Below are 24,716 nucleotides of genomic sequence, written 5' to 3'. Positions count from 1 at the left end.
ACACTAAATATAAAAAATATCTATTAGTTTTAGCTACCTGTATTTATTTTATCAATTATTTTTTTTTAATTGAAAAATGTATACTAAAATTTAAAAAATTTGGACATACTCAAAACATTGTTGATTATGGATTTTATTTATGCAAGCTCGAAATGTAAAACAACGTCATAGAAATATAAAAATAAACCACAAAAACTCAATTGCACTGAGAATTTATTTTTTTCACATTAGTTCTAATAATATGGCAAGCCACTGTAGTTACTTTCTAGTTCTATTTCACACAGAGAACTGAATTGCTCATTCTGCGCGGACACGGGGATCGTATTCTCACTTTTCGTTGCAACAGAGAGGGAAAACATTTTTGAGAAGGTAATATGGAAGTCTGGGCATTTGCAGGGCTAATGACCTGTCATTGGTTGGTTTAAGTGGACACTTTACACACTGTGTAACATTCACCATTCTGCCTATGCGTGAACATCCACATTTCCTCAGCCCTTCCAATTGTTGACTTCTGTGAAGTAACGGAGGAAACCCAGCCGGTCTGCAAGCATTTGGACATACTCTAAACATTGTTCTCACCTTTCGATATGAGGTAGGCCTCCAGGGAGAAGGCGATGCTGGTCTTGCCCGCCCCACTGAGGCCCGTGAACCAGACAGTGGAGCCTCTGAAGCCGCGGGACGAGCCGGGCAGGCAGCCCAGCGCCAGGCCGCGCTTGGCCCGCGACACTTGGTGCTGCTGCTCGCGTACGTTGGTGGCCACCTGCGCGCACTGTGGACGGAGACACGGTTAACAATCACGCACGGAACAATATTCGGATCTTTCTCACGTTAAAACATGAAAAAATTACACAGCCTGGCAAAAAGACGCACCCCCAGTAGCTCAATCACAAATAACTATCGACGTGCTTAAAAACATGCTAAACATTTGAGTGATCACAATGAACAATAATGAACATGCTTAAGTTATCGCAGTCAACGCGTGTGTAATCTCTAAGTCAACGCTCGTGTCGGTTTGTTTTTTGTTTTCGTCATAAATAAATCAAATTCATTGGCGAGAAATCGGCGTTTAGTATAAAAAATAATACAATATATTGCATTTGGAAAAAAATGAGTATCTAATAACAAAAAAGTGAAAATTAAATTACAATTACTATGGCGACTGCTTTTCTTAACAGTTGGCTTGCCAACCGCCGGCTAAATGCAATAAATAGCATGATAAATAATAAATAAAAATAGCAGTTTTCGAATATTTTCCATATTTACACCGGTGAAATTCATATATGTGTTTGCGCTGCAGGATTATACGTCGCAAAACGTTAATATTTTGATATTTAATATTAGGTGTTCACGGATGTTCCATTGTGATCGCGAATACGACAAACTATGGTGAGAAATTGTTATCACGTCGCTTATTAGCACGTCGATAGTTATTTGTGATTGCCCATTTTACAGGGGAGCAAAAACAAACTTAATGAATCTTTAATAGTATTTGCTCATTTGAATGTTAAAATGTGAGAAGAACATCGTAGCATCATAATTACCGCAATGTTATTTTCGATATTTTACTATATAAAGAATACTGAAGTTTGCGGTATATCTTGCTCAAAAAAAATCTTAGAGATACGTGACTGTTCTCCTAAAATAGAGAAAAATTAAAATGCATTTATAATTAAAAACAGACAAATTTAGACATACCAACAGTATACTTCCGGGGGCGCGAATAGTAGGAAATAGGTTCGATGGGCGCTAGTGTTCTTACGGAAGAACTTTAAAATATTTCTTAAGATTTTCACGGCCTTTCATATAACTACTGATATGTTTCTGGAATATTTGTTTAGTCAACATTATTTAAATTCAAATTATTCTCCTTTTAACACAAGCATCTTGCTTCATTGGAGAGGCAAGAGTGTTATGAGTTAAGACATAATAACCTTTTTATAATAAAATTCTAGAAAATGCTGTCATTATTCATGTCAAATTTTATTTTATGTTTATATTTATGTTTATTGTTATATTTATGTTTATTGTTATATTTATGTTTATTGTTATATTTTTGTTTATATTTATATTTATGTTCATGTTTATATGTTCATATGGTAGAATTGGCTCTGCACTTTATAGCCATTTTACTGGAATAAAAATTTAAATAAATAAATTTTTAAAAAAAGATTTTGTACAAGGCATGTTCAGAAAGCAGGTGTACTAGATCTTTGTATATTAAAAAAAAAACGTATTTGAAAACAATTGACAAGATATTATTGATACACTAAGACTTGTTGACTATTTTTTCACATAATCGCCATCCCGTTCAGCGCATGTGGTGAGCCGTGGCACAAGTTTATTTATGCCCTCCTCGAAGAACTCTCTCGCCAGCTCCTCCCCTCACTTCAGAACCAATTTCTGCACTGGCTCGTAGATTGAAAATTTAATTCCATCCATGTGAGCTTTCGGGGAGGGGAAAATATGATAATCTAAAGTCGCCAAGCCAGGGGATGGTTCAAAACATCCTAACTAAATAAGTCCGAGAGTGCCTTGGTGGCTAAGGCTATGTGTGGACGGGCGTTGTCGTGCAAAAAGCACACTCCTCTTGTCAGCATTCCCCTCCTTTGAGTTTTTGTAGGGTCTCAAAATATTGTGCATCTCTCCGAGGCAGAAATTCGATCAAAATGATCCCTTTTCGCTCCCAAAACACTGAAGCCATGATTATTTTGACTGAAATTGTGGATTTGATTTTGATGAAAACTTCCTACGCCACTTAAACACACTCGTTCTGTTTATAACACCTTCTCCGTAAACCGTTTTAATTTGCGAAAAAAATCGGGAGGTGTTATTCCTTTCGCAAGTAGGAAGCGAATCACAGCACGTGGCTTGCACTTGGCGGGATTTTTTACTGACATCTTTCACGCACCTGGAGACTACAACGTAAGTTTACGTACTACCGTGTTCATTCGATGCTCGCTGCTGCTGTCAGGAGATCCCCCTCTACCACCTAGTGTTGCCAACCCTCAAAAACCAAAAAAAAATAGCCCTTTATGGTCACAGTATACTTATTTTCTGAACATGCTTCGTAAATAATTTTATTTTGTATTCCTATACAAAATAAGATGTAGAATTTAATTCAAACATTACATCAATAGAATGTTGATTTGGTATAAGAAAAAGATTTATAATCTACTACATATATTTATTTTTCGCGTTCAAATAATGACCAATTCTTTTTCGTTGAAAAGTCATGTTTTTTAACAAGATAATATCTATTTTGGTTTCACTGCATAAATAAAATATAACGCCACAAAATATTTTGCAGTTATTTATTATGGTACCTATATATGGTGAAGTTGGTTGATTTTTTATTAAAATTTATTACTACATATGTAAAATGATTGTTATTATTTCTAATCGTATCTAAATAATGTAAGTATATAGTATTTAGTTTATCTTTTTTTTTTAAGGTCAGTGTATATTATTATGTACAAATTACTTATATATTAATTGCTTCCCTAATCAAAAACCCCACCGCACGCCCGTGATATGTACTTATATTTTTAAAATATGAAGGTAATATAAAATAGTTATTATTTTTCAATGCGTTATATTTCTCTTCTTTAAGCTTAAAATATTTTAAATACAACACTAACTACGCAATTCGACGAAATCTTGTGTCGGCGTCCCTAGGTTTATATAAAAAATTGTGGAACGATAAAAATACATAATGTATGGGTATGTCTTTAACTAAAGATAAATAAATACAGGCTATATTGACTGAAAAAACAAAATGGCTCATGGCGCGGGCGTCTTAATTTTAAATTTCCCTCGAATGATTTGTTTTGACTGTACCTAAACATTTTTAATTCTTCTAAACAAAGCGACATCTGTTTTTCCTAGTCAAATAGTTATTTTAAATATCAGATGAAGTTGCGTAGAATGTTGCGAATGTTGTATTTAATTTTGATTTTGATTGATGAAATTAAAAAATTAATGGCGGTTTAGCTGGACCAACAAACGTTATGTACTTATATCATACATAATATATTATTTAGGATGCATAATTTACTTCAACTTTTTTTTTATATCTCTATACAGGAAAATGGATTCACCTACGGATAATTAGTAAATGCATATTAAATACAATGGTAATTGCGTGATTAAAGTTAGTACTGTAATTATTATATGTATAATATTCCGCAATATAAAGTCACGCCAACAGTGGACAGGTTTATTACGGAAGGATTTATTCAATACAGGATATAACTTCTTTTTTTCAAATCGTTAGTGTATTACAATTAATTGATAATCAACCAATATTAATCAAACATAAACGTTTGATTTAAATGGGCGCAGTCTGCTTGAATTCGGTTAAATTAAATGGAATACTATATTATATTATGTACAGTGAAATGTGTAACCGTCCTTACTTTATTCATATTTCTTTACTTTCTCTTACAGATTGGCATGTAAAAAATATATAAAATAACACAAAATTCTAAAAATTAAATGGATGATTCAAATGTAAAGTGAAGCGATACTCGGGAACAATGGAACTGAATGGTTTACTTTTTGATTTAAAATACCTACCTATATGAAACACTGATATTTTGTATTAGATAAGTTATTATTTAAGTGATCTCTTAAATAGGCAAAGTTACATAATGGATAACGTATGTAGTGCAATTTTCGTAATAATACAATAGGGTATTTTCACGTTTTTTTTTTATTTTGCAAAAAAATAGAAAAAAAAATTACGATGGTAACTGTACGGTTTTTATTTTTTTATGTCCACGCGTTAATTTTTCAGAGCGGTTTAAAAACGTATACTTTGAATTGGCGCCAAAACGAACATTCGGATGCCGTATGGGCTTGTGACGTCACGCGTTACGAATTTGACTGACCGTTCAAACAAATTCATACGAATTTGTATGGCCTACGTGTTGTTTTTGTTGTAATTGGTTGTTTTAACTAATTAACGCGCATAAAATGTCTTTAGTTATAAGATACAAGTACTGTTTAATTCCGATGTGCACAAACACTACGGTGAAGACGCAAAATAAAGCTTTTTTCGCCATTCCTAGTACCTAATGAAAAAATGCAGAAAAAATGGTTTAACGCATTTGAACGTTATGAAACGAGATGTTAAAAAAAACAAACCACTATTCTTTTTTCCGTAGGTCTTGTTCAATACAAAATACTATATTTTATGGTGTAGACTGTAGACTATAAACATTTATTAACAGTAGGTACTGAAATTAGCACTTATAAAGCTTGACAGGTACTGCAATACTAAAATAGTTTATTCTTTGAACGTTATTGTTTATATTTGTATTATATTTCTGTACTTATGTTAACTAGTTTAATTTGTGGAACTATTGGTTTTCTATATGAATAAAAAATAAAATTACAAAAAAATTCCTGTATGAAAAACTACCTTATTTATTTGTGAAATTTATTGCATTTACAAAATGGCAACTGACCTTAAGATGCTGGAAAGTCTTCACACTTGCAGGAATCTATTATTTCCTAGACTTCATCGCAAATCAACGTCACCGAGTACGATTTGGTTCTAACTTTAAGTTCTGCTGGGATGACTCGACCTTTTACCATTCAAATATCACCCGTCCGTTTTACTTGAATGTAATCTATGGCACTGTCTCCGTAATTTACCCTAGCTGATGTATTAATAAGTAAATCACATTTAATAAAAAAAGGCATTAACACGCACTCGAGCAACAGAGATGTTTACAAGCAATGGTATTTTATGGATTATGTTGTGTCAAAGTCACGTTACTTCCCTTTTGCATTAAATGTACGCTAAACAATATTTTTATAGTACATGCAAATAATACAACTATTTGAATGAATACATTCTGGAAGCAAAAATTATATATTTGCTTACCTTACGGCCTTTACATTTCTATACTCGAACTTAAAAAGTTTGGATTGGATGAGAAAAAAATACCCATCATGATTATATCTATTTTGGGCAAGTTATCGGACTTTCCTTGTAAAAAACCAATTTTAGTCATAATGCTATGGATGTTTATAAATGAAAACAAAAAAAAAACAAAGGAAAAGACGAAATTTAACTAGAAAAAACAAATAAAAAGCCACAAGCCGCCCGCGTCGGAGTATCTCAGTATAGGATTTGAGTGAACGTAGGATATATAAGTCACGCGTGACGTCATCAACCCTTTTGGCCAGTTACGGGCCGTTTTATTTCTATCAAACTTTCAATAGGAAATTATAAATGAAAACATTCGTTTCAGATTTTGATAGAAATATGGTTCGAACCGTAAAAATATTCTTATAATACTGAATACATTAAAAATCATATCCCCAGTTTATGAAAATACCCTATTCTTCCGGGCGCCGACTATTCCTACTCTTGACATGTACATCTTCAAGTATTTATTGGATTTGATCGTGCCATGTCTTCCTCGTTTTCTGCATCCATCAACGTTTGCATACGTATTTATTTTAATTTGTACTATGAATAACTTATATAAAATATAGCGCATCCGAGATCCTAATTAACCGAGGCCCAAAGAGCCGATCAACAAAAGACCGTAGGGCCGATTCAATAAGGCCAAGAAAACAGAAACATTAAGGCCCGTAGGGCCGATTAAATGAGGCCCGAAAGGCCGAATTTACTAACATGTCCCTAGAAGCTGACTGTTATTATTTCAAATTACAGATTCTTCCCTATTCAATTTTAATCGCTTACTAACCGATCTTTTTGCGTAGATATTTAATACCTATATCTAAAAATTTTGTGGGATTTTAGTAGCATATTTTTATATTTTTAAAAATACTAATTATATAATATGTACAGTGTAATTGGCAATGAGGAAGTTCAGTGGTTTTTTTCAAATGTTTTATTCGTTAATAGACTGTTAAACTAAGTCAATTTTTTTTTTAAATTTTTACATATCGTATTATCGGCGCTACGATTTTTTAAACTTTTGTATTTCTGAAATAACTCCGCGTGTGACGTCAGAGGTTCATTTCCGCTTATTCCCATTCAGTTCTTCCTATTGGTCCAGAAGCAACAAGCAGACCGGAAATCTTCCATAGCTCTCAGATCATAGGTTGATTCACATGAACCAATGACGTCATTTAAAGTAGTGCGTTTTTATTAAAATATTTTTTATTATTTTTTCTGTACATTTTCAAGAAACTTTGCTGTACAATTTAATGCTCTAATTTTCACCCCGCGTAAGAAAACATTTTTTGTATCCAATTTCCCGTAGGGCTGAAGTTCCTCATTGTGCTGTATTGTTCATTTAATTAAATAAATGAACGACTGAAATTTATAATCTTCTAATTTATTAACTTTTGTTTATTTTCGACAAACTTTCAAGAATTTAGATTACAATAAACTTGCACTTTTCGTATGATTCACCGTAACATTCAAGGCAATGATGCTGCGAGATGATTTGTAGTTAAAATAATAGTAATTTGTTTATTAAATTGACTAAGACTAAACATGTAATTTATATATTATTTTGAGTGAAAGATTCTTCTTTTTTACATTTAGATTGCTTCGAAATACAAAAAATAAATTGTGAGGTACAAAGGAGCAATATTTCTATTTGCCAGAGATCATAATCAACTAAGGCGCGTAGGGCCGATAAAACGAAGCTTGGAGGGCCGATAACATGAGACCCGAAGGGCAGAATTTTCTAGCATGTAACAGTCGGTTATCGCCGACTGTTTTATGCTAGTTTTAAGATTGAAGTCTCTAAAAATGCTCATGATATTTCTGTCACAAAATCCGATTAAATGCAACCAACGCGCAACGCGAGCTCTTTGATGTATATTTTTTGAGAGGCTTTCTATTTTTTTCTAAATTACAATGAACTTCAACCATATTTTTTTCTAAAAAACTTGAATCTTCCACATATAAATGTAAATAATATATAAATTACATGTTTAGTCTTAGTCAATTTAATAAACAAATTACTATTATTTTAACTACAAATCATCTCGCAGCATCATTGCCTTGAATGTTACGGTGAATCATACGAAAAGTGCAAGTTTATTGTAATCTAAATTCTTGAAAGTTTGTCGAAAATAAACAAAAGTTAATAAATTAGAAGATTATAAATTTCAGTCGTTCATTTATTTAATTAAATGAACAATACAACACAACTGCCAATTACACTGTACATATTATATAATTAGTATTTTTAAAAATATGTTTTAAAAAGTTCGCGTTAGATTGGCATACGAAAAGGACCCTGATTTAGGGTTGAATATCAAGATAATAAAGCTCAATTCCTGTGCGCGAGTATAAAGACAGACACAATCAATCAATTCTACAGTATTAATATTAAAGATGAAGAATGGGGGTACGAAGCAATATTTTTTTTAAAACATTTACTTTAAAAAAACACCACATCACCACTTCGTTGGATTTTCATGTAAACATGCCTATGATGTTTATTGAAATAAATAATATATTATAAAACGCGTATTTTCATTATTTACTATTATTTATATTGACTAACTATAGGGTTTTGCCGTAACTAAGCACCATACTGGTTTATAATTTTGTAATTTATAATTTTAAAAACATGAATTCCACAGCTATAACATATACATAAAAGCAAATCCGAATGAAACATATTTTATTTGAAAAACCTCTTTCTTAAAACCTGCCAAATTGGTTCGAACATTTTACAATTCCTATATACGTATTATGGTATAGAATATTATATTTGATAACCAACGATATTATTTTGTTAAAATGTTTATTGACTGTACGGATTTATATTTTTTAAGGCATCTAAAATAACAACTCAACGAATGATTATAATATTGGATTTATTTAACAATTTTGTATCAACTAAATTTAAGAAGACTAATATTAGATAATGTGTACGGGGAATACGTTATTATTTAACCAGTTCTATAATATTCCATCTAAGATGACTCCTACTTTCTCTTTATTCCGTACCGACAAGATGCCCTCAAATATGATCAAAATAACGAGTACACACTACACACTACAAGACGGATGATATTTCAAATGCAACCTCACCAAACAACTATTAGTGTATACACATGACTGTTGTAGATATTTCTGTGCGAATAAAACGGGAAATTCTTATCCAAACTAGTAATACACATAATTCTGTAATCTTACTAAATGGTTAGTACGGAAATAAAATGGAAAGTAAGTAAGATCGCTTTCCTGGTAATATTATATACACAAGTGTAACGAACTCACAATTTGCGGAGAATATTCAAACATTACGTAGGTATTTATTTACTCTCGCGATATGTTATGACAAATAATATCTTTTTACAATATTATTACAACAGAAAAAAAAATTGGGAAGAATTCCTCAAAACAGATAGCTACTCAAAAAAATCACAGTGATTCGCAAAAATAACTGATCCGTAGCAATGCAACACACCGGGAAAATCCGAACCTGGCTTTGCATTCGTACATAATAAACACATTTTCATGGATAAATTGAAAAACCTATCGATTTAAATACAAAGATATTTACTGTATTTTATAAAAACTTCGAAATGGAGGTATTTGTGTAATAAAATTCCAAGAATATGAAATATGGCTACAATATTACTGCCGTCATAAGAAAGAAGGACGCATCTAACATCAGGTATCAGAAAAAAATACGCATCTACTAAAAATAGATCTATCATCCTAAAATAACCACAACCCTATTATTTTCACTAATAAATGAGACTTAACTGCAAAAAGTCTTGAAAATTACTAAATATAAAGGGCTGTTCTGACTTATATAATTATAAAAGACTGATTAAAATACTTATTTTTTCTTCTATTCCGTTTTTAAAAACATCTGAAATGAATTTACATACTCGTTTTTAATTAAATTTAAGATCTGCTGGTAATTTCGAAGCTAATTGATTATTAGGTCGGCGATACTATTTTGAAAAGCAGTAAATGGCCAGTAACGTTTATTTTATTTAGTTGAGTAGAATCAATTGGCATACTAACAAAGAAAGACGTTTACTTAATTACTGAATAAAAAGGGCGTTTCTAGTTAGAAACGTCTTTTCATTGCAGTATAACATATTTTTTTTACTAAAAAGAAGATGACAATGTAAATTTTTAAATGTATACTGTAAAATTTATTAAAATTAATATATATATTCCGTTAGGGAAAACCATAATACATACTGTCGCATAGTAATATACTTAATTTTTGTGGTATTTTTCACTCAGCGAATTTTTCAATCTCCGAGTTACAAAATATTTATTTTCTCCGTTTTTTTTAGAAACGTCCTTCTTTCTTATGACGGCAGAATAGGTGAGTCCGTATTCGGTATAACGTCAAAATCCAAAACGAATGTTTACAATAAGTCGCACGTGGTGGAGGCACTTGTGGTTTGTATTCATAACCCACATTCCTCACGATTTTAAAGAAAGTACTGCTTACGAAGAATACACCGATTTGACCGAATTTTATGACGAAATATAATAAAAGTAAGTTTACTATAAATTTTTGAGCACAAAAAGTGTACGATTCAGTTATATTAAACCGATGTTTACCTTAAAAAGAAGGAAAACACAGATTAAGTAATATATGTGAAATAACATAAGTATTGCAAATTATTTTTCAAACCACCTTCACGATTATACAATATCGTAAAAATTATATAGACGGAGTCACATAAAGGGAAAGGGCTTAAAATAATAGATATGATAAAACAGTATCAGTATGAATTATAATGTATCCCAATTTACTACATAATAAGTAAGCGCATCTTACGTATATCTTAGATTCCGCTTCTTGCTTTTTGAAATAATCGATCTTCTCCATCAATTTCTGCTGTCTTTTTATCAAACTCATTTTAGCGATTTGCTAAACATATAAACACGACACTTTGGGTAATAATTTAGTGGATATCGCCGAACGAATCCGCTTTCTATATTCCGCGATTTCGTAGGCAGTGGACATTCGCGTTTCCGTACTAAAGTCGAATGCTGGGAAAAGAAAGTATAGGATTTACCGCGAAAGGAAAGTGAGTGGTTGATAGTTGGGACACGAATCGGTGACTAAAGACTACGGACTATAAACTACCGTCTACCGACTGCCGACTGCCGACTACCCAGTAACGAGTAAGGCGGAGAGTGATCTGCCTGACGTATTTAAACTTTCCCACGCGGCAACTGTTAACACTACGAAGCCTTTGGAGGGGGGGGCGGAGTATACTCTTCTACCAAAAGTTTCAGTGTCAAATAAAAAAGCATCAATCTTTTCTACCGCCCGGTAAACAATCCGTGACACTGTACAAAACAAAAGAAAAACCCTTTTCCGTACACTTTTTAAGGTTTATTGAAAATAATCGTGCATTAAAAATAGTTTTTAAAAACAGCTAGTAAATAAACGTTGTTTTTTTAAAAAAAACTGCAAAAGCGATTGCACTGTGGAGATTGTGGACATTGCAACCGGAGGCGTATTTTGCATGTGAGTTACAAGCTACAAACGCTGCCATCATAGACATAAGAGTATATAATAATAAAAGGACATAATGAAACAATATTGCAATCCCATCATGAATAAAGGGCGACTTAAGTAACGCCAACGTAAACAATTTATTTATTAAAAACAATAGATGCTAGGTTATGCAACAATTAAACTTTCGAGCATAAGCGGAAAGATTCAAGTTTCAAGAAAAAAAATCTGACCTAATGATAGGCGTGTCAATGTGGCCCAAAATTTTGAGAATAATTGAACAAACGATACGGCGCGGCGCGGTACAGAAAATTAATATAAATATGGCGAATTTTATACGGTAGTGCTTACTTAGTACAGTGCGTTTGAATGCTCAATAAACCTATGTTAATGGGTCAGTGCCCGTCGGCGAGCCGAGTAAACATACAAATTTCGTTAGTGTTGGTAGAACTTGAATATTTGATTTGAAAACATTCCGTCACGCACACATAACCGATGTTTATTAAATATTTGAATGGACTGCACATAGGCTGCCTTTTAAGTTGTGAATTTTTATGTTAAAAATCGTTAGTAACGAATCTCATCCGCATCAATAAAGGTTTCAGCTCTTTAACTGCATAAACATTAACAGATATAAGAATTGAAAGAATGTTCAATGTTCAAATATAGGCAGATGGTGAATGTTACACAGTGTGTAAAGTGGCAACTTAAACCAGCCAATGACACGTCATAAGCCATGTAGATGCCTAGACTTGTATATTCGCTTCTTTAAAATGTTATTCATCTCTGTTGTAATATGTTAACAAATCATTTTGTTGCCTTTTAAAAATTTGGCCTAACGATTTATACACTTTCGCATACATTAGAAACAATTCTCGAAACGGTTTTTTCACTCTAAAGGTGGTTTATCCAAAACATGGTTTTGGAAGGCTCCTCGAGGTGATGAAAATTCTTGTCCAAGTATTTTTTGTTTGGCATTCGGGAACACAAAGTAGTCGTTGATAGTTAAATCGGGTAAGACATACCAATATTACGTTATTGAAAACCCGCCTGGTTCTCTCTTAAGGCTATAGTCTGGTAAAACGCACGCAAAATGAAGAAATCATACCATTTTGCCATTTTAAAACTATTGTTTTTTTTTAAATCGCGCGATAATAAAAACATATCTTAGATAAAAACAATATTTTTCAAAGGTATTTCTGTTAAAAAATATACTTAAAAGTTTTATGTTACTAAAATATAATTACTTTTAGACCGGCAGATTACGCCATTTCAAATTTGGACTAAACTTAGGTATCTGTGATCTCAATAAAGACTAAGTATTGAACTAAAATTTGTTGTAATAATTTAAAGACAATAAATTGAACATGAAAATGGCATAAGCAAAATTTTAATTTATTGTTTTTGAAAAGAAATACAAGCATTTTCATTCACATCGGTAGTCAGATGGCAGAAGGGACCATCTGTAATTTTCAAAAATGTTCAGGAGAGCTGAAATACGTCTCAATTTCAAGACTTTAATCCACAAACTTAAATATTAATTAAAACTTTTGAAAACTAAAACATAGACAAAAATACAGATGGTCCCTTCTGCCATCTGACTACTGACATACATTTTTGTGACATTTTCCTTTATTTCTACGAAAAATTATGCCTTCGGTTATACTTTAAAAATATATATTTAATGAAATATTTTAGTTAAAACCTTTATTTATAGAATTGTCTTTTTTTAAGGAAGATAGTTCTGTTTGTAATATTTAATTTAAAACAATATCTTATTTACGTTTTTATGACCTCCATACCTGCCCTTTTCGGTACCAGTAAGGGCAGGTATGAAGGTTATAAAATCGTAAATAAGATATTGTTTTAAATTAAATATTACAACCAGAATTATCTCCTTTAAAAAAAAAAAGAATACAATTCTATTAAAAAAGGTTTCAACTAAAATATTTTAATTAATATATATTTTTAAAGTATGACCGAAGGCATAATTTTACGTACAAATATAGGAAAATGTCACAAAAGTGTATGTGATTTAAAATGCTTGTATTTCTTTTCAAAAACAAAAAAATAAAATTTTGCTGCCACCATTTTCATGATCAATTTATTATCTTTATTGAGATCCCAGATACATAAGTGTAGTCTAAATTTGAAATGGTGTAATCTGCCGGTCTAAAAGTAATTATATTTTAGTTACATAAAACTTTTAAGTATATTTTTTAACAGAAATACCTTTAAAAAATATGTTTTTTATCTAATACATGTTTTTTATATTTTTTTATTGCGCGATTAAAAAAAAACATTCGTTTGAAAAGGGCAAAATCGTATGATTTCCTCATTATGCGTGCGTTTTACCTAACTACAGCCTTTCACATAATAGGGGCTCAAACTCTGCAATATAAAATACGCAAGCATCATCCCCGGCAGTGTAATGCCGCGATAGTTGTCACAATTTAATACTCATAAGCTCTGTAAATACGTAGACTTCCACGGTCACTTATCGAAAATGAATGGCAAAAAATGCATGGTAAAAAAAACTATTTTTATTTCATGTTTAAATAATTAAATGTATGAAGCGATGCCCGAAAGTACAAAGATATTATTAAGAATTTAAAAATAAATGTTTTGCTTACTGTTATTTAACTTAATATCCGTGTGTATACTTACAATCAGTAAAATTAAAGAAATTATTAAAAAATAATCATAAAAAGGTTCTCCACCTCTGTTAAGATATAAAATACATGTCTGTTCTTTATATATGTATATAAATATATGTAAAACATGCAAAAGCCTACAAGGCGTTTAAATAAACAAATGAATGTCAATGAATACGTATATTATACATAATATGTTTGATAAAAAATACACGGAATTTATACATATAAAAAAAACTTTATTCCTAAATATTAATATTGTCCCCTTTAAAGTAGTCACCATAGAATATTTCTAACACTTACGCCAGCGCTTTATCGAATCCTCGATTTCTGTCCTCTTCATCTTTGGGAACAGAGAAAAGTCGATGGAGGGCAAGTCCGATGAATATGGTGGCTGGGAGAATCAATGCGGTCTGTTTTTTTTTTATCAAAAAGTTGCGAACAAGCCGCGAGGCGTGAGCCGGTGTCCGTCATTTTTGCTTTGGAATAATCTTAATAATTCGCCGGTCACACCAAAACCCGTCTTGCTAGTCTATCAAAAACCAACCCAAAATAGCCGAAAAATTACAGATTAATTATTATAAAACATAAGTATCAATTTAGAAAAGGCTCTTACAACGAAGAAGTTCAGCGCTACGGGAAATTCCGTGTAAAAAAAATTTCTTACGCGCGGTAAACATGAAGAGCATTTAATTGCGCTACGAAGTTTCTCTAAAATGTATGAAAAAAACAATGCAAATGAACTACTTTAAATGTCGTCACAAGTTCTCCTAAATCAACCAATGATATAGTATTGTGATAGATTTCCGGTTTAGGGGAAGCCAACCCACCAATCAGGACAACTCACCGGAGAGAACTAGTGCCGTCACGCAGGAGTAATATAAAAATTACAAATTACAAAATTACTTAATTTTGAGCTTAGTTTGCATACACAAATAAAATAAAAAAATTAAATACCACTGAACTTCCTCATTACGTATTATTGTAAATTCAAATATTTCGTGAACTTTTTGATCAAACCTCGTAAGTATATTATGTAATATATATATATATATATCTCTACGATTGTTTGATTGGTTTTGTTGGAAAAAACTGCTGTTATTCTTAAATTTTATCAGCCATAAAAATCACATTATAATAATTACAGGTATGGTGATAGGATACGTATTTTTTATTTCAACTGAGTCTGTAAGTCCTAAAAACATAAACTGCTCAAGCGAGGAAAACACGTGCTGTACCGCCATTGACAATACAAAATAAATGCATAAACATTGTATCAACTAGATACGTTTTATCTTTAAGTAAATGTAATTAATCAACAGGTTTACATTTTAATAAACTTAGTTTTGTATACCAATACCGGTTTCACCACTCTTGCTACATCGTCAGAGAGGAAGATATTTATTTGAGAAGGGATCATAGATTCCTAAGCATTTACAGAGATGTTCTATGGAAACTTAGTCGCTAATCAGTAAAGCATAATAATTCAAGCAAAATATACGCGTTTTTCACTATGATTTATTATCGTATTATACAATATTTGTGTTTTTCCAAATGTTTGTAGACAAAAGACTGGATTTCACCCCCTCGGGAGTCATTAAGATTAACAAATTACAACAGGGATGGAGAATACATTAAATAAGGTAATATGGAAGTCTAGACATTTACAGGGCTTATGACCTGTCATTGGCTGATTAGAGTGGCCCCTTCTAACACATGTCATGTGTTAGAAATGGCATGTCCCATCTTTACACGAGCAATAGTTTCCAGTGTGGAGCAACGCCTTTGGTGATTATTAACTGTCCAGTCAAAACGGTTCACAGTAAAAGAAAATCTCTAAGCACTCCGAAGACACGCCGCCTATGTGAAGTTGCACAGTCAGATTGCATAATATGTGCAAATGTATTTGAATCGACGGTATTTTATGCCCAAATCTTAACCCTAGAGGGATTTTACTAAGATATTATGTAGATACATACCTATTCTATATGAAACGGTTGCTAAATGTATTTGTAAGTAGGGCTGAGCCCTCCTAATATTTTATCCCATGTTCCCGAGTAATTGGCTAAGTACAGTAGAATCAAAAGCACTCGGGACAAGGAAAGAAGATTTTGATATTTTTAAACTAATTTACCTAAAATGATCGCTTAAAATCAGTCATTAAAATATATCCTGGTAATGCTTTGACTTCCTTTCTCAAAAAATTGCCCGTGTACATAATATATAGCACCCCTAGAAGTACACTGTGGTATATCTAAATGAGGAAGTTTAGCGTTTTTTTTTTCTTCTCTTCTTCTCGATGAATTCTGCTAATTAGTCAGTGACTTACCGTAAACCGGAAATCAATCACAACTCTCTTATCATTGGTTAATTCAGAAGAATTAGTGACATCGTTCAAAGTAGTTCGTTTTCATTAAAAACAATTTTATTATTATTTTCATACATTTTCAAGAAACTTCGCCGAACAATTTAATGCTCTAATTTTTACCGCGCGTAAGAATACATTTTTTTTATATCCAAATCCCCGTAGGGCTGAACTTCCTCATTAGATATTTAGCAGGAGAGCAAAAACATTTTTTTTCAATTTATTAATGCTCGTAATTGAATGTATACTGACATTATAATGCCCAGTATTTTTTGCAGCATTTGCTCATTAGACTGTCAAAATATGTGAACAACACTGTAGCATCATAATTAATGCAGTTTTCTTCTCGCTATTTTACTTAATTGATTTAAAAGAATATTCATATTTGTGGTATATCTCAATAAAAAAATCGTAGAGATGCGACAGTGTTCTCCTAAGATAAAAAAATTATTAAACTGCATTCATAACTCAGAACAGTCCAATTTAGACTTACGACAGTGTACTTCTGGGGGTCCGATATGTATACTTTGATTTGACTATTTTACTAAGGGGACGTGGCGTGAAAAGTGCTAAAATTTCAATCCGACATTTAAAATACTTGCAGTAAAAAGAAAAGAAATATAGAAATAAAATGTAATCATTATTTTATGTCTCAGTTTCTACCTTCTCTTCTCTTCTTCGAGTTAGATAGGATAATTTTATCACACGAAATCCATAAATGAATTAAAGCTTAATTAATATTATTTATTAATAATGTTTTTAATTTAGAAAGTTGTGTGAAACTACAATGTTTAGTATATTTCAGTATATGGCCCATTTCACACCGTGGTAAAACTCCACACGGCACGATAATATAACATAGAAAGGACTTATATTTATTGTATTATCATTATTTTTTATTGTTTTTATTTATTTAATGCCAGGCAAACGCAATAACCAGTACACTATAAGGTTAAGTATTCTCCACTTAATTTTCTTTTGCAGGATTTTTACCCGAGAGTAGCCGCTAAATAAATTTCAAATAAATACGAAATAATACAATAAATGTCAATCCAGACTAATTTTACCGTGCCCTGTGGATTTGGGCGATACGTGTGGAATCGGCCTATGTGTAGGTGGTACCTACATATTACGTCGGTGTACTGCAAAAAGTCACTAAAAAAAATAAATTTTAAGCCGTTGCGTTGATACGCAAATAATAATAATAATTGTTATTGTAATACAAATATTACGAGATCGGGTATTAAACTAAGGATTCTCTATTTAAATATTTTTTTAAATTTTAAAATACAAACCTGTTTGTGTAAAATATCCCGCCATTTCCCTATAAGGGCTGCTGTCAGAGAATGGAACGCTACAGGCGCCTATTCTGACATAAATTTCCAGCTCTTTATATATTTGTAAATTGTTTATAACTTCTGTATATGTAAAAGCCTTTCGGATGTTAATAAATAAATAATATATATGTACTTCGATTGCGTCTGGTTTTGCTGATGACAATAAACCTATTAATGAGGAGCAAAACAGAGCCACAAAACTCATTGTACGAGGATTTGAAATCGGACAATAAGTTGGTTACCCAAGGAAACAAATAAAAAAGAAAGCCCTAAAATATTTCAAATCTATTTGAAAAAAGTATTGTGTAAATGGAATGTTCTTAAGGTATTCTTAATGTTTTTCACATTTTATGAACTAACGAAATAAAGGATATTCAAAATAAAAGTACATGGGAAAAAAAAAAATATTTGAAAAAACGTAAAATACAAAATCATAAAAAACAATAGAGATGTTCACTATTTAACACTTTACTATCTCTCTAAGCGAGCAGACTGCTCGTCTTTAGAAAGGGAGTTCGTTTCACTTTTTTTTAATTTCCATTTTTTTAATTTTCAACATAGGTAAAGTAAAAATATATAAATTTCGTCATATATAAGTATATCTAAATATATCTGGTTGGGGAAAACGTAATTTCGTATTTCACGCTCTTTTTTTTCAACTAAGTATATCTTGTTCATTATTGATCACATCGTACGATACGGCGTTGTAAATGTGTGAGTGTATACTACAAACGCTTTTTTGACAGTATTGCGCTTGGTAGGTTCAGTCGTGAACTATCGTGCGTCGAGTAAGGAGGTCTCAAAGGAAGAAATTCGCCATATTTTACATTTTTACCAAAACAGGAAAAACGCGTCGAAAGCGATCAAAAAAATTTGCGATGTATACGGGGCCGATACTCTTTCGGTTCGTGCCGCACAACAATGGTTCGAGCGATTTCGCTCTAGTGTAGTGGAGGTGATGAATAATGCACCACGCTCTGGCAGACCTGTCGTCGAAAATGTCAATAAAATCATGGAAAATATCAAGATAGACCGTCATGTTAGCAGTTGTATGAAACCGTTTTGAACCATTTACAGAAAGCTGGATTTTAAAAAAAGCTCGATTTTTGGGTGCCACACGAGCTGACGCAAAAAAACCTCATGGACCGAATTTTCATCTGCAAAACGCTGCTGAATCACAACAAAATCGGCCCATTTCTAAAGCGGGTGATGACTGGTGATGAATAGTGGGTCACTTACGACAATGTCAAGCGACAGAGATCGTGGTCGAAAGCCAATGAAGCGGCCCAGATCGTGGCCAAGCCAGGACTGACGGCCAGAAAGGTGTTGCTGTGTGTTTGGTGGGATTGGCAAGGAATACTCTACTATGAGCTGCTTCCCTATGCCCAAACGCTCAATTCTGCCTTTTCCTGTGAACAACTCGACTGTTTGAAGTTGGCGAACGAACAGAAGCGGCCAGCATTGGTGAATAGGAGAGGAATCGTGTTTCATCAGGACAACACCAGGCCGCACATATCTTTGAGGACGCGCCTGAAGCTCGGGAGCTCGGATGCGAAGTTCTTATGCATCCACCCTATAGTCCGGACCTGGCACCAAGTGACTACCACCTGTACCTGTTCGGCCAAAGCGCTTGAGTTACAAATTTGACCTCAATAGAGGTCTGTGAAAATTGGTTGTCCGAATTTTTTGCCAATAGGGACAAGGGCTTCTACTACAGGGGCATTATGAAGTTGTATTCTCGTTGGCAACAAGTTATGGAACAGAACGGCGCATATTTGACTGAAATCGGATGGTTGTAACACTTTTTATAAAGTTCAATGCTTTACATTCATATTATTTCCTTAAATTCCTTATAATTTCTACCCATTTATTTTTAATGGATTTTTGCTAATATTAAAATAATATCAACTGACATTCGATACATTTTTGAAAATCGCATTTCTGAATACAGTGAACCCCTGTTGGTGAGAAGAGCAGAGTTTGACATTTCCAAAAAGAACTCTATATTTGAAAATTAATTATTTAAAGTTTCTGAATTCAAGCATAAACAAGTATCTAGGTACCTACTTAAATTCAATATTTGAAATTCAATTATTTTAAGTTCTGGAATTCAATCATAAACAAGTGCCTAGGTACCTACTTACCATTAAAAAGTTACAACATCTTTTTTACGTTTATCCGAACGGGTTTTCACGAAAGATTTTTTAGTAAAGTTTTGTAAGTATACTTAAAAATGTTTGATCTTAAGAGGAAACGCGGTCTGACTTTTCTTCATGAAAACGTATTCCCGTATTTTCTCTCTGGATTATGGCACTAAGAGCAGTGTTTTTTTACACACTATGGATATTTACATATATTTATATCTCATTGAAAGTGGCCCTTAAAATAAAATATATGGGTAAATCATAAGAACGCAAATAAATATTTGCGTTCTTATGATAAATATTTTTTTTTAATATTTTTAAAAAAACGTAAAAAAGCACAGTTTTAAATATAAATTATTTTTAGACAGTTTCGAGGTTATTTTATAATTAATTTTCGAGCAATTAAAAGAAAATGAACTGAAATTTAAAGAGGTGAGAAAGTTTGTTCTTTTCTGAAGCTAATTGTCGTTATGTTATTGCAGTCATATTATTTACTTTAGTAATATTCGCCGTGTTTGTTAGTTCAAGTGGAATTTCGGCGTAATTTTATTAATTTTAGACACTGGGATTTTTCCAATTTATGTAAGAATATCGGTTAAAGAAACTCAGTTTTGACTTGTGATTGTGAACAAATTAATACTTGGTGGATTCTCGCAGTAAACTGCCCGGCCGATTTCCTGATACACGGAGATTAATGTTTACATTTTTTTTAGTAAAAAACAATATTTCACGGCTGATTTACCGTAGGTGGTGAAGTAAACAAGGTCTGGTTTCTGTCAAGGCCCCGATTACTCGTGCAGAACAAGGAAGGATAGAAGCCATATCCACTAAAACTAACTTAAGCTGTACCTTTTTGGGATACTGCAGATAATAAAACTAAACAAGTTTTCGTATCCGGCATCCAGAAAAAAATAATCTACTACCGTTCCGATCCAGTAGATTTTGAATAAAAACATTAAAAATAGCGAATAGAAATAAAAATTACACAATATACAAACACAGCTAAACCAATCTCGAAGGTATATCCTGGAAAATAAAGACGAGAAAAAAATGGAGACTAAGCGAAGTTCTAAATAAATTATAAACCAGGGTCACCAATCATTATCATCATACCTTTATACGTACCCAATGGTGCATATGACACTGAATTTGATAAACCACATGCTACGTATTTCGGTCATTTGTTACATAAAGGCAAGATGATCGGTACCTAAAGCGTAAGACCGATCATTTAACCATTAAATAAGCCCATTGAAGCTGAAATGAACCAACTGAGAAAATAGTCAAACTTTTGTATTTCAAATTTTTTTATCAAAGGGGCATTCCACTGCACTGTGACTGGTGGGACATTTGATTCCAGAATTTGTCCAAATTTGAGTTGTAACTATGCCATCAGAATTCATACAATAGTAAAATAAAGAAAATTTTACTTTACTGTTTTTAGGAAAAAGCCAAACAGGATAATTCCACAGTAAATCACGTTACATTTAACTCCAAAACTTAGTATTTTTCTGTGTGTTTTATCTATATAATATAAACAAATGTTTAAAAATATTATCAATATTATCACTGTACATTGAACATCGATTAAGGAACATTTTCCGTAAAACAATAATTCAATTAAGATAAACAAATATTTTATTAATATTTATTTTCCTTTGGTAACGCATGTTACATTGTGCGACATGGGGGCTTACTTATGAATCTGGTATAAAGTTACACCTAAGCATGATGGAAAAATAAGAATGGAAATACCATCCTTATTTTAACATTATGATAAGGATGGTATTTCCATCCGTATTCTACCACTATGCCTAGGCATTTTATACAAAGTTTATGGGTAAGGCCCATGAAGTTCTATGCACAGGTGTATAATGCTTAAACTCTGTTCAAATTAAACATGTAAGAAGAAAAAAATACCGTAACTTTAAGGAATTCTTGTTTGTTTCAATAACAATAAACAAATTTCGCTATTCGTATAAAAAAATAAATTATTTGGTAATTCACATTACATTACCTATAATCTATCCAACAAATGAACTCTACACGAATTATAAGGTCTTCGACTTGAGGCAACTATTTATAAAATAAAATCTTATATACTTCTGGAACGCTAAAGACAAAATGAGATCTCAAAAAAATATTCGGACCAGATCGGCAGAAACCATTTTTTACACAGGACCTTTTATGAATACAAGTTTAGGACAAATAAATCTCTGTTTCTTAGAACCGAAAATTTTTAACGCTTTACCTACCACTATAAGAAATTAGCGAGAATAAGAAATTAGATTTTTTTTTTTCCGTTTTTGTTAAAATCACCTCAAGGGCGCTGTACAATAAATAAATATCCCAGCACGTCTTGCAGCTACAGAGCGCATGAACGGTTGGGATTATAGTTCCTCGTCTCCAATTATGATATATAGGAGCTATATTACAGCACGTCTTGCAGCTACAGAGGGCATGGGACAATAAGAAATCTAGCCCCTATTTACATTCTAAATTTTTGTATTTGACAATAAAGTTTAGAGTTTAAGTGATATTTAAAAAAAAAAAAACTTTTTTATTTTTATTTAAAAGGTGTGTTCATAATTGCAGAGCAATAAAGAAAATTTATAGTCTGAATTTTTTCAAATTGTGTACTAAGGGAAATTTAAATTTAAATTTGTATTTGAAGCATATCTACATATCTTGATTTATTTAACGATATCTTTTTATTTATGTATTTTTTGTTGTAAATTTTTTATAATTTATATTTCAATATTTGTATATGATTATTTTATACGTTATCTTATCTGGAATTTTATTGTTTACGCTATGTTTTTTCTGGATTGTTATTCTATTCTATCACATGTAATTATAATTAAATTAATTTTTCTAAGTTTTTTTTATTGTTAATTATTATGGCTTGACGCGGGCACAGCCTTAAAAGCCTTAAAAAGTTCATGTAAACGAATGTGATTTTGAATGAATAAATAAATGATGAATATATATTTTTTTTAAATATTTAACTATAGTCCTTAAAATGTAACATGATTAAAATGACAGTTGTCAGAAAAAGTGACGACATAACTTTGTAGTAACGTCAAAGGAGTTATTTATATTGACACACGAAAAATCATTTGTATCTGGCGTGTTAATTTATTTTTTAATACAATGCTTGAAACATAAATCAACATTAATTTATAAAATCAGCTTTAAAACTAAAAAAAAAACAAAAATAAACCTAATTATTAACGACGTTCTTACAAGGTTACATCATTTTGCAAAAACGTTAGAGATGGGACAAATTGATCAATGTAAATTCATCGAATAAAAAAAATAATTTATTTGATGTTGTTCATGAAAAAAGAATAAATGTCTCATTTTTTGTGAATAATTGTGTTGAACACACTATAATAGGCTTGTTTTTGCGTTTTTTATACCAATTTTCGGAAACAGAGTTTCATGATTGCATGAAATAACTGATAAAATCGATTTGATCAGTGATCAGTAATTATCACTAATGACATTAGTTTGACAGCTGTCATTCTAATCAAGCTATATTTTAAGGACTATAGTCATAGTATTCAACATAATGCGCAAGGATGCTACGGAATAGTAACATAATTAACTTAATAGTCATTTTACAATCATATTTACGGCAAAGATTCGCTTATCTGAGCCTTTACTTAATAATGGAATATAATCTTAGGAATCTTCAGACGAAGAACCATAAACTTAATACTATAATTATTTTATTTATTATTTTTATTTTACACCACAGCAGGCCAGGAGGCCCAATTACAGTGGTGAGCACAGGCTTGAGAAAAATCACATTTTAATTTTTGTGTTCTCACTGGAAATCGAACCCGGAACCTTCCGTGCGTGATTCAAGCGCCTTAACCACTAAACCATGAAGGCCTTTGATGTGGTGGCAGAAATGTAATTTTTCACAAGTTTTATTTGTCATTTGGCGATGTTTTAATGAAAAAGTTTTTTTTTTTCAAATTCTGCCGCATTTTCACGGAAACACCCACCTTCTTCTATCTTGGTACATTTGTAGACGAATTTATGCCAAACTTCTGAAACTGGGTGAGATTTTTGTTTGTGTATTAAAGCAATTGAACACTTATGTTTTAGTTTAAATTTAATTGAATGAAAAATAAATTCAGAAATATAATAACATTTGCAGAAAAAAACTACAAAAAACTACAATTGTAAATAGCGGGACAGACCTTTGTGACCGAAGGGTTATTTTTAATCTATAAAATATATCTAAAATATTTTTAAAAATATAAGTATATATATATAAAATATAAAAAAATACATATAAAATATATTTAAAATATAGCTATAAAATAAAATATTTTATACTATTAATACGCTCGAGGCAAAGATCTACATTTCGCTGAAAACCGCACGTAAATCGGTCCAGTAGTAATTCAGTCCATCGAGGACACACATACGAACATTGCCTTTTATATATATTAGACGAGCTGAACCCGGCAATGCTTTGCTATTGCTAGATTGGAGTAGATACTCGTATTATTTATTTATATTATTTATGTGCAATTAGTATGCACATAAATAAATGACATAATTTGGTAACTACAAAAACATGATAAAAAAAGCGCAATAGATTATTAGGTCCATAAAAACAATAGTAAACAAAGACGAATAACGAATAACACATTATGATTCGTAGTTAGTTGATTGTATATTTTATATTAAATGAACACAGTCGAAAGTTGGAAATCAATTTTTGTGTTTAGTTTAAATTAGATATTCAC

General features: G+C 31.7%; 1 protein-coding gene across 3 annotated transcripts in view; it reads right to left on the bottom strand.

The window, feature by feature from the left end:
* Positions 1–24,716, bottom strand: part of Papss (3'-phosphoadenosine 5'-phosphosulfate synthase) — a 59,467-nt gene that overhangs the window by 30,543 nt on the left and 4,208 nt on the right. For 2 of the 3 annotated variants that reach the window (XM_088227093.1, XM_088227095.1), the window contains exons 1-2: positions 10,761–11,112; positions 580–769 (exon numbers count right to left, since the gene is read on the bottom strand). In XM_088227093.1, the coding sequence (XP_088083219.1) occupies positions 580–769; positions 10,761–10,841 (271 nt within the window). In that variant the 5' untranslated portion in view covers positions 10,842–11,112. Of the gene's footprint in view, positions 1–579; positions 770–10,760; positions 11,113–24,716 lie in introns of those variants that run through there. The other variant, XM_088227094.1, reaches the window with a different exon arrangement.

This window comes from Micrasema longulum, unplaced genomic scaffold (genome assembly GCF_059751315.1).
Source record: "Micrasema longulum isolate JH-2025_06_02 unplaced genomic scaffold, ASM5975131v1 h1tg000487l, whole genome shotgun sequence".
In the NCBI taxonomy this organism is placed as follows: domain Eukaryota; kingdom Metazoa; phylum Arthropoda; class Insecta; order Trichoptera; family Brachycentridae; genus Micrasema; species Micrasema longulum.
This window is presented reverse-complemented; position numbering and strand designations above follow the sequence as displayed.